The sequence below is a fragment of the Rhinichthys klamathensis genome, unplaced genomic scaffold (genome assembly GCF_029890125.1).
Source record: "Rhinichthys klamathensis goyatoka isolate OS25496 unplaced genomic scaffold, OSU_Roscu_1.1 h1tg000549l_1, whole genome shotgun sequence".
In the NCBI taxonomy this organism is placed as follows: Eukaryota; Metazoa; Chordata; class Actinopteri; order Cypriniformes; family Leuciscidae; genus Rhinichthys; species Rhinichthys klamathensis.
Window position 1 is genome coordinate 273,785 of NW_026607020.1, and position 12,006 is coordinate 285,790.

Here is a 12,006-nt window from a genome sequence, read left to right on the forward strand (position 1 = left end):
CATTCTAGTGTTACGCAGCACGTTTGAGCTTCTGTTAGAACCAATGAGGTTCATTCTCGTGTTACACAGCACCTTTGAGCTTCAGCGAGAACCAATGAGGTTCATTCTCGTGTTACGCAGCACGTTTGAGCTTCAGCAAGAACCAATGAGGTTCATTCTAGTGTTATGCAGCACCTTTGAGCTTCAGAAAGAACCAATGAGGTTCATTCTAGTGTTACGCAGCACGTTTGAGCTTCAGGAAGAACCAATGAGGTTCATTCTAGTGTTATGCAGCACCTTTGAGCTTCAGAAAGAACCAATGAGGTTCATTCTCGTGTTACGCAGCACGTTTGAGCTTCTGTTAGAACCAATGAGGTTCATTCTAGTGTTACACAGCACGTTTGTGCTTCAGCAAGAACCAATGAGGTTCATTCTAGTGTTACGCAGCACGTTTGAGCTTCTGTTAGAACCAATGAGGTTCATTCTAGTGTTACACAGCACGTTTGTGCTTCAGCAAGAACCAATGAGGTTCATTCTAGTGTTACGCAGCACGTTTGAGCTTCAGCAAGAACCAATGAGGTTCATTCTAGTGTTACGCAGCACGTTTGTGCTTCAGCAAGAACCAATGAGGTTCATTCTAGTGTTACGCAGCATGTTTGAGCTTCTGTTAGAACCAATGAGGTTCATTCTAGTGTTATGAAGCACGTTTGTGCTTCAGCAAGAACCAATGAGGTTCATTCTAGTGTTACACAGCACGTTTGTGCTTCAGCAAGAACCAATGAGGTTCATTCTAGTGTTACGCAGCACGTTTGAGCTTCTGTTAGAACCAATGAGGTTCATTCTAGTGTTATGCAGCACGTTTGTGCTTCAGCAAGAACCAATGAGGTTCATTCTAGTGTTACGCAGCACGTTTGAGCTTCTGTTAGAACCAATGAGGTTCATTCTAGTGTTATGCAGCACGTTTGTGCTTCAGCAAGAACCAATGAGGTTCATTCTAGTGTTACGCAGCACGTTTGAGCTTCTGTTAGAACCAATGAGGTTCATTCTAGTGTTATGCAGCACGTTTGTGCTTCAGCAAGAACCAATGAGGTTCATTCTAGTGTTACGCAGCACGTTTGAGCTTCTGTTAGAACCAATGAGGTTCATTCTAGTGTTATGCAGCACGTTTGAGCTTCAGCAAGAGGTTTGCTCTCAAGGGTCAAGCAGGTTCGGTTAAGCTTTCGTTTATGTTTGCTCATCAATGATTATATGTGAATAAAAGCCTGCATTCAATCTGTTCATCATATAAAGTCTTTGTGTCTCTTCAGAAGATTTGAACTTAACCACTGAATTCATTTGGATTACTTTTACGATCCCTTTATGAACTTGTTGAACAAAACTCTTGCTGAAGCTCATTGGTTTTTCAGTGTCAGTTGCGTAGCTGTCAATTGAGGGACAGAAAGCTCTCAAGATTTCTTTAAAAGATCTTCATTTGCATTCCAAGGATGAACCAAAGTCTTACGGGTTTGGAACGACATGAGGGTGAGTAATTAATGACAGAATATTAATTTTTGGGTGAACTAACCCTTTAAGAGCTTCATCATAACTTCAGAATTTCCAACATTTGAGAGGTTTTCTAATAGAAACTAATGAATAATCCATGAAAGAGACCCTGATGTTTATAACTGTGGTTCAAGTCATTTGATCACAATGTTCAACCCATGTTGAAGAATTAAGATTGCTTCATTGGTTAATAATTTGTCCATGGTTTTTCCTTGCCCCCAAGTTTCGCTGGTCTCCCACAGTATACATTCAGGCAGGCCTTAAATGGAAATATTATTCCAGTCGCAGACTGCAAGGTTAGATAACAACCATCCAGGGTGTAATTCAATGCAAAATGTCGTTCAGTCCGAGGTAAAATATTTTTGAGGTTTCCTTTTTAGAGTTTAACCTTGGTCTTGGTTGAAGACTTGGGCTTAATTTATTGTTTTGACTGGTTCCTTTCTATGCTTTTCAATTTTTGGGAAATAATATTCATTCCAGATCGGTCTCGTCAAATTCCTCCAGTACCAAGGTCTTCACGCAGTGCACAATGGATCCAAAAGTCGGGCAAATATAGGAGGGAAAATGAAGGTGTTTTTGTTGATGGTTCAGTCATTACACACTATCAGATTTCACTCACTGACGCTGTGGTTGGCATCACCACTGCTGCTACTGATAGATTTCATTCCAGTGACAGATTCTAAATGAGATGCCCACTGAATGTCTTTACCAGTGGCCATCTGAGTGTTTTTGTCCATTCAATGAAAGTAAATGGAGTATATATACAGTATATATATATATATATATATATATATATATGTGTATGGAACAGGGGTTACAGAACTTGATTTTTATAAACACTGATTGGACTGTAAAAAGTGGGCGTTTACCTATACCAGAATGGAGTCAGGTGGTTGGAGGGAAATTAGAGGGCTCAGTGATGACAGCCAAAAAAGAAAAAAAGTCACTCCATAATAAGAGATATTACTTTCTGATAAAAGATTAGGAACACAAAATCAATTAACCATGCACAACAACACCGGGAACATATATTAAGAAAGTAAACAGGGTCTGACACTAAACAACAGTTCAGTTTTAAATTGTACGTTATTTTATGCAAAAGACACTTAATCTAAAAGGAACAACCGTATAAAAGAGGAACAAGTGAATTCAGCTAGAAACAGCATACATTTAATTACGTTAAATGTTAATGTGAATTGTGGACTGCAAACACGGCGGATTAGCCAAGCTAGTGCTAAATAGTACATGACAGTTTACTTCACACACTGTCTGAGGTTCGGTCAGAAACGTAGGCCTCCTGACATCCACCTCTTGTGCTTGACAGATGAAATCATCTCTCTGAAGCCTCAGTCATGCTCTTTAACACAATTAGCAGCGCCTCAGTTGATTGGTATCATACTGTGTTGGATGAGAGACACAGACTAGACTGTAGTCCTGTTTAGATGAACAATTACCATCAGGAGCAAATGATTCATGGGTAATATCACTCATGCTTCCACAAGTGAATCCCTTCATATAGCACGCTTTATGCTTTGCAATTCACAGAATTAGATCATTAGATTACCAATAACACAATGGATATATGGTTGAAGATGATTAAATGTGGAAATGTTATAATATACCTACTATATCATATTTGATACGGAGATTCTTAAGGTCTCTACACAATGCTGACATAATCTACTACATGCCTTCTGTCGTCTGATTGATAGTTTAGACTTTTTTAGATTCATTGTAAAAATGTTCTCCTTCAGGTTGTAGTATGCATTTACAAATTATTTGCAAACTATTAGTTTATAGTTGATACATAGTTAATATATTGTAGTCTCTACATTGTAGTCTTACACTAACCCTACCCCCATACCTACCCATCACAGAATATATATATATATACAGTGGGGTAAATCATTATTTGATCCCCTGCTGATTTTGTAAGTTCGCCTACTTGCAAAAAAATGAAGGGTCTATAATTTTTATGGTAGATTTATTTTAAAGGATAAAGACAAAATATCAACCAAAAAACCCATAAAAACCTTATATAAAATTGGTTGCAAATTGATTAGCATTTGATCGAGTGAAATCAGTAATTGATCCCCTACCAACCAGCAAGAAACATCATGCTCTGGGGCTGTTTCTCTGCTAAGGGTACAGAACGACTTCATTGTATTGAGGGGCTGATGGACGGGGCCATGTACCGTCAAATCTTGGAGGAGAACCTCCTTCCTTCAGCCAAAAAACTGAAGATGGGTTGTGAATGGGTGGGTCATTCAGCATGACAATAACCCAAAACATACCGCCAAGGCAACAAAGGAGTGGCTCAAGAAGAAGCACATTAAGGTCTTGGAGTGGCCTAGCCAGTCTCCAGATCTTAATCCTATAGAAAATCTCTGGAGGGAGCTGAAACTTTGAGTTGCCAAGTGACAGGCAAGAAACCTTAAGGATTTTGAGAGTATCTGTAAAGAGGAGTGGACCAAAATCCCTCCTGAGATGTGGTGACCAACTACGAGAAACGTTTTACCTCTGTGCTTGCCAACAAATCGTGTTAAAATGCAAGTATCAAATATGATAAATCAGACTTTTGAAAAACATTTATTTCTCAATCATCATTGTAATGCATTGCATTAGATGCTTTGCCCCCATAATAAAAATGCAGCATTGATCATAAAACTAAGCATTTAAAGGGGTGGTATAATGCTCTTTTCACAAGATGTAAAATAAGTCTTTGATGTCCCCAGAGTGTGTATGTGAAGTTTTAGCTCAAAATACCCCACAGATATTTTTATATAGCATGTTAAAGTTGTCACTTTTTGAGGGTGAGCAAAAACGTACAGTTTTTGTGTCAGTCCCTTTAAATGCAAATGAGCTGCTGCTCCCGACACAGAGGGCGGAGCTACAACAGCTTGTGTACTTTTACCTCACACACACATGCACTGAAAATTTCAAAAACTTTTAGCCTTTTATGTTCAAACCGGAGTCAGACAATGATGGAGAGACTCAAGAAGAAGTGACAACATGTAGAATGCAACAGGACATTTCTGAATGGTTAGTTGATTAATTTATGTAGCTTATGCGTAGTTATCTTCTAGTCATTGATTAGTCTAGAAGATAGTCTAGTCACAATCAACCACCCCTTTAAATATCTTCTTACTAACACATATTATTGGGAACTATAGAGTGACAACTGATACATTATTCATAAGCATTTTATGCAAGTAGTCTGCTATACTTTTATGATTTAAATCACAATTTCATCATATGATTTGGCCATATACATATCAGCAACTGCACTAAATGGCATATTTTTGCTAAGTTTGGGCCTGTGAATAAAACTGTCCATGTTTTTTCCTCCTCGAGTATGAGTGCCATATTCTCCTATATCATACTATTTGAGCCATAAAATGACGAATCAGTTATGAAGCATTTTATGTATGTATGTATGTATATATATATATATATATATATATATAAACTTCAATTTAATTTAAAACAGATCTTTCTGACTATTATTTCATATATCAGGCTTTACAAGGTTAATTGAACAAATTAAATTGACAGCCCTGATATAAAGCCATGAATATGTGTAGTGATGGAAATCAAGCAACATTTCCACCAGATTAAGCCACTGAAGTAGAACTCGGACACGCCCCGTTTTCCAAAACCCCACCGTGTGATCAGAGAGAAAATGACCAGGCTACGTAAAATAAAGGACAAATCATTGTAGTAAAAGTTTCAAATGAAACCCGACCTGTAATAAGGTCATCTGACAAGTCATTTTCCTGCAGCAGAGAGGCCAAAGAAAAAGGGGAAAGTGGGAACAGAACGATCTTGGCTTCTCCGGGGCATAAAGGCAGTGAGGATTTCGTCTTGTTCTCGTACAGGGGAAAAAGGATTAAGTGATCTATTTATAGTACTCATTCACAAGGGCACAGGCAGATAGTGAGCAAGATAATGACATTACTGGTCCATTTAATCTCCCACAGTCATGTGACCAGCAGTAATGATGGGTATTTTGTATCTTGGCCAGCAAGAATGTTAAGTGTTGCTATGCAAGAGTGACATTGTCTTGTCTTCTCTCACCTCAAAGTCCACTGTAAGAGCCAATATTCATGTTTCTTGCCAGAGGAAAGGTGAACAGAGCGAGTCTTTCGCACCAAAAACTCAAAAAGGGGCCGCATTACTTTAATATTCCTACCAAAACCTCGCGTTTTGAAAGCCTCTGGTTAAACATCAAGATATCTACTTGTTAATGCTTCTTACAGGACTTTGTTCTTACCCAATGTCAATGAAATGCATTCAAGGAGCCCATAAAATCACAATGTTTTCACTTTTAGCCTATGTTAGCTATGAGGCTTGCATTTATATGTTATTTACAATTTTAAACTTAAGTAAATGTACTGTATGTGTAAAAACTGTACTATAGATGGAACTACTCTAGAATTGCTCAGTGGTGACACTTCTGGGTTCAGAATGAGGATAAATATAAAATGCTTGATCAAAACGCAGTCTCAGCACCAACGTGTGACATCCTGGTTCTTTGTGAAAGGATATGGAAGTCAAAATCATGATTTGTTGATTTGGTGGAAAATTGGTGGAACAATTCAATTTAATGAATTGAGTCATGGGAACAAATTCTTAAAAAGCGCTTCAGTGTGTATTTCCTGTACCAATAGTAGTAATAAATTGTCACCAATGGAACTTGGTCAAAGCACTAACATGTATTTAATGTTTTCACAAATGTCGTTTAGTCTAATATAATTCATTTATTTGACTATGATTATACAGACATGTAGTCTTTTGCACTGAAAATAATATATATTTTTTATTATAAATAAATAATTGTATGATGGATATCTCACACCACCTACAGTGTATAGACAGCATCTCCCCTTCCATACATCCAGCATAATTTATCAAATCAGTCAGTCCCGTTATGTTTAGGAACAACCCTGAACGAGTCTCTGGTGTAGAGATGTGTTGAAATGGCAGACCCGGTGGTTTTATGAAAGTCTCCCTGTGACAGAGGCACAGTAGAGCGAGTCATAGCGCTAGAAGCTGCACTGGCTTTGGTGCGTCTCACCTGGTTTTAGTTTGCAGCGGCTTTGGCCACGCGGCTCTTATGGTGTAACATTAACTCTCCTTCCTGTTCCATATGAAAATTTAAGCGTGATCCCAGAGGAGCAGTAAAAGGTTGCGCGCTGGCCAAACCGTGCTGCTGGTCGCGCACACTCGTGGTAGATCATTTAGACCAAACCACAGTCAGCCGACATCATCAGGAACGCCAATGGACTCGGCTCTTCGGTAACAAAATACGAGACCGATAGGAACGGCAGGAAAAACGATAGGAACTGTTTATTATCTTGCCACCGTTTTATACAAATGGGAGGGGTTTTTTTTGGTGGGAGAATCGAGCTATGATTCAGACTGTATTTTTTGGAAGTACGGCTGCAGGACGAGTCAAGCGTAACTCTGGTTTACTTCACTGCGGTCATGTGTGTCTTGCATTACTCCTGTTATTTAATGGACAGGTTGAACTCTGAGCTTATACTTGCTCGATTTAGGGCAGATGTGGAGTGGATCTAGCTTTCGCACATTTTCACTGCTTCTGCAGAAGAGCTCTTTTTTACGATGGCAGTCATGCCTGTGATATGAAGTAGAGATAAGAGACGCTGATATTACGCCATACGGCTGCATAGAGCTGCTTATTGAACCAATTAGATGGAAAATGAATAACTCAAACAGATGTTAAAAAGACTTACATATGCATAATAGATTTGCATAACGTGACAGAAAATATACATTTATGTCCTCATGTACAGTATAGGGGCAGAAACATAACTATTAAACAATGAATAGCATATAACATCAAATAAACAAGTTCAAGTCGAGGTGCAATTATATTATTATAGTCAGTTATAGGCAATATAATCATAATCGATTATTAAATTAGATTATGGATGTTAGGTGTAATTATGCATCGATCAACTGACAAATGATATTATGTTTTCTTATGCAACACAAAAAAAAATAATATACACACAAACACATATACAAATATATCAGATAAAAAAATATATAATTATTTTTTCTATATTATTCTATATTATATTATTCTATAGTATATATATTCAGTAGGTAAGTTGATATACAGTCTATGTAAAGACGTATGTATATGAGAAGTGTCAAATTGTTTTGTATTTAACTAAATGATAACAATAGAGATAGGGGGTAGGACTTGAAAAGTTTGCTATGAACTTCTTCCTACTCCTTTTTGAACATGGGAATTTCTAATTTGAATGACCTTTATTAATTTTGGAAGTTTGTGCTGAGAAGCACAGTTCCTTATATAACTATTATTTTAATTTTATTTTTATATGTGAAAGCATGTTTGTATAATTCTTATTTTTATGTTTTCTACATGTTCAAAATAAACTACTACTACTACTAATATTAATTATCAAAAAACGTTTGTATTTAAACTATATTTTTAGATTAGTTATATTGTATATAACCAAGGATTTTTTGTTGTGGGTGTGCCAGTTGGGATACAGGATTTGCAATATGCGGTGAGTTCAATTAAATGTCCATGCTATTTTTTTGGTGTCATTTGTGAGATGAAAGAAATGTCACTGGATGTGTAAAACAGGCACATAATATTGCAATATCGATCACAGGCTCCTGAATCGAATCAATTTGCAATTGTATCACGGCATGTTTTGAGGTATCGCAAATATTCTGGCTAAGGTAAAATAATGTCGTAATATCGTGATGAAACGTCCGATTTAAACACCTAATGGATGCATTGATTTTTTTTTTTTTTTTTAATGAATCGAAGCATGTATTTTCAAATGCCAAAAATGATGTCTAACAAACTCCAACGCTCCCATTATAATCAGTGTAGACACTGTCAGACACATTTATTTTGCTTTGTGATAACGAGAGTCTAGAAATAAGTGTGAAATAAATGCTCAGTGTAGAATCTAAAATTTGATATCAACTAATGGTCACCTTACTCTCTTTGTATTGGCATCAGCTATGTGACTTTACGACTTTAGGATGAATTGGTCTATGTAGCTTGACAGTGAATTCAATCAATGTGTCAGTTAGGTTACGAAGTGAACAACAAAGCTTAAACATTAGAAATAAAGACTTTTATTACTGAGATGAAAATGTACACTCATTTTGAGAGCATGATCAAACCTGTTCATGAAAAGGTTTGTGTTGCTTTTCCTCTATGGGTTAAAAACAATAAACGCTTGCCATCTTCACAAGTATATCCAGTATTAGTAGGCAGAAATGAATGTCTTTTTAATAAAGAGGCTGCAGATATCTCCCATTCACACTGACAGAACATCAGTTAATATAATTCGTCTCATTCGTCCCTGATGTTGTGTCATTTCTAATGGCCGGACTCATTCCAGACGGGCAGTTTGAGGCAGCGGGTGAACGAGGAGTGTAGCTGTAGTCTCACCTCCTGGCCTTCTTCTCTTTCATGAGTTTTTTGCTCTCCTCACGTCTCCTCTTGTTGACAGGGTTGCGTGGATCATAGATCTCGAATGTGTCTTCGTCCTGCATGTTGGCATCTTTTACCTTTCTGCTTTGTTCATCAAAGTGCAGAACATGGGCCAACCTAAATCACAAGGGGAAACAGAGTTCAGTTCAAAAGAACAGCAAAGCGCAGCTCACGGGCAAATAAATCATCAGAATCAGAGTGGGAAGTTCCCGGTGGAAAAGATCAGATCAGAGCGGACCTCCAAATCTGACGAGTTCACAAACAGCCTGTTTCACAGCATCTTTAAAAAGGCATAACTCATCCAAAAAGGAAAAATTCTGTCATTTGCTTCCATTGTGAATCGTGCCCGCCAAGTGAATAAATAAAGAAATAAATGTATTATAAATAAGAAAATATAACAGTAAATTACACGAATAACAAACAAGATAAATGTTTGCTCTTTTTAAGCGATATCCAATGTTCAGAAAACTAAAACTGGTTTTCTCTACTATAGCTAGAATCAACAAGACTGAGTATGTGGAAGCCAAAATGATCAATCCTACTAAGACGTGTCTTCAACACTGTAGCATTTTGTTAATTTTCCAGCTGTCTTGGGCCTACTTACAAACGTGCTGTTTTCCAAACCGATTAAGTGCAAATATCGCTGCGCGGCCAATTCTAAAGATTTCATAGGTCATGTCAATTACACTGAAACAAATACTAACCCCTAATTCTACCATAAACTCTAAACTCAACCATAGTTTTGCATTGGTGGCACATCCTTTGCCACAATCAGACCCACCCACGATATTTCTGAAGCGTGATTGATCTTCAGCTTCTGCCTCGACAGCGACACCCCTTGTAGGAGGTCTCAATAATCCAGCACAGATGCATTTCTTCAGTAATGCTCTTTCCCTCTCTCTTCATGGCACGGCTGGAGAGGTGATTGGCAGGCAGACTAACATTCCAGGAGCATTCCTGAGTGCCAGCATCAGAAAGAAGAGCTCACAGCTGGCTAAAGTCCCTTCCCGAGGACTCCTGAAGACTGCAGCCCAATCCAAGACACTGTTTACACTAAGCCAACAGGTTTCTGAACACAGAACTACAGTTCTGTCATATCTGAGTGGTTCTACTAACGCCTTCTAAGATTTGAGAAGTCCACGCTAAGATATTTATAGGAATAGAACATACTGTCGTCATTTTGTCACTCCAAGCCAATATGCTTTATTTCTTCTTTGTCTTTACAATCAAAGTAAATGGGGTCCAATGCTGTTTTGGCACCGTATGCGCAAAAATAAAGGGTTCTTTATTGACACTGATGGCTCATGAAGAACCTTTAACATCCATGGAACCTTTCCATTCCACAAAAAGTTATTTATAGTGGAAAAAGTTTCTTTAGATTTTTAAAATGTTCTTGTTATTTTAAATGCTTTTTTCACTGAAAAGTTCTTTGGAGAAACTAAATTAGTTCTTCTATTCCATCACTTATTTTTGGGTGTACAGGTTTGGAACGACACGAGGGCGAGTAGATGATGGCTGAACTTTCATTCTGTCCGAGGTCATATTTAGGGCATTGTTTTTGGGGCAAGGCTAGGATGAGGAGCAGATGCACACATCTCACCCCTGCTCTGCTGACCTACATTTCATACTGAGATGATGGCTACTGAGGAACTGTCTGAATCAAGACATGGAGAGTACCTCAAAGAAATGTCAAGAAGGGTGAAACGGGTCATTGTTATACATCATGGACATGGCTGGATGGCTCTCTGGGGTCTCATCGAAACAACAAAAAAAGATTTGAAAGGAACTGACATTCCACACCTGTTTGAGCTATTCTGGTGAAGGTCAGAATCTCTGGAAAGACTTTATCCTTCAAGAATCCAAATCTGTGGTGCAGGTCTCGTAATGAACGCGCTCGCCTCCAAAGCCCAGAGCTGGTTTGAAAGAACAAGATGTGACGGGACTTTCAATAATTCAACGACTGCCAGCAGTCATTCAATACGGTGCAACTTTTGGTGGTTTTGCTGAAGTGTGTCAGGCAGTAACTGTAGGAGCTGAAGGAAGATTTTTAAATTGAGCCAGTTGTCCGAGTCAAAATGAATACATAAAGGAATGGAGAATGGAAGCGGCCTCTTCTCTTAAATTATGAGCCTTCTCGTTGGTAAGTAATCCGCCACGCTGCTATTTTTGAGCAATCGCAGAACCCCTGAATTCGGCCAAAGAGATGCATAAAGAGTCTGCGAGTGCATGCGAGCCCATTTTTAAGTGTTAAACCGAGTGTGTGCGTGCATGCTTGCATCCATTTGAAGTCCGTAGGAGATGTGACAGCTCATCTAGAATGTCATGGCTATACTCTGGCAGACCCACAGGACTCCCGTCGCGTAAGGCAGTCGGCACTGATAATTTGTCTAGCAGTCTCGGTGATGACAGCCCGTCGGACTCCTCGCCTAGAGTTATGGCTCGCACAAAAAATCCCACCGTTTGATTGGGGCTCTTATCAGGGAGGGGCTCCCGCCATGATGCCGAGGCCCTCGGAAGCCTCTTCCTGAATTTATTTTTCTTTCGCTTTTGCGAAAGAGGGGGGAAGCAAGAGGGGAGGCCTGGGCGAAAAGGGGTTTTTGTAGACGCAGACACAGATGGAATAGTTTACAATCTGGCCCAGACTTGACTTCCAGTGTCTGACCTGTTGTAACCCATGTTCCGTTCGTGGGGTGCACCAGGCGTTCAGAAAGTGGTACAGACTTCCCACTGCTGTTTTTCTAGCACTGGGGGCCTCCGGTCCCCTCCTCCGCCCCAGAATCAGTCCTGAGACATCCTAGCGTCGTGGGGGTCCTTAGACAGTAATGACGGTCTATCCAGAGGACAAAGTAACTTATAGGAAACACATAGGAACTCAAGCTTAGAAGATGGCGCCCCTTTTACACTTACATGTGGTATTTGTTGGAGCATTTGAGTGGATATATTTAGACAAAGACTCAAGGTCTTTGATGAAAAGC

At 38.9% G+C, this 12,006-nt stretch overlaps 2 protein-coding genes across 2 annotated transcripts in view; one reads left to right on the top strand and one right to left on the bottom strand.

Moving 5' to 3' along the window:
* LOC130073508 (placenta-specific gene 8 protein-like) overlaps positions 1-12,006 on the top strand; it is a 71,334-nt gene that overhangs the window by 10,161 nt on the left and 49,167 nt on the right. The gene's annotated exons all lie outside the window — the stretch shown is intronic.
* cwc27 (CWC27 spliceosome associated cyclophilin) overlaps positions 8,900-12,006 on the bottom strand; it is a 43,664-nt gene continuing 40,557 nt past the window's right edge. Inside the window, exon 13 of the mRNA XM_056238956.1 lies at positions 8,900-9,148. Within this exon, the coding sequence (XP_056094931.1) occupies positions 8,986-9,148 (163 nt within the window). The 3' untranslated portion in view covers positions 8,900-8,985. The remainder of the gene's footprint in view (positions 9,149-12,006) is intronic.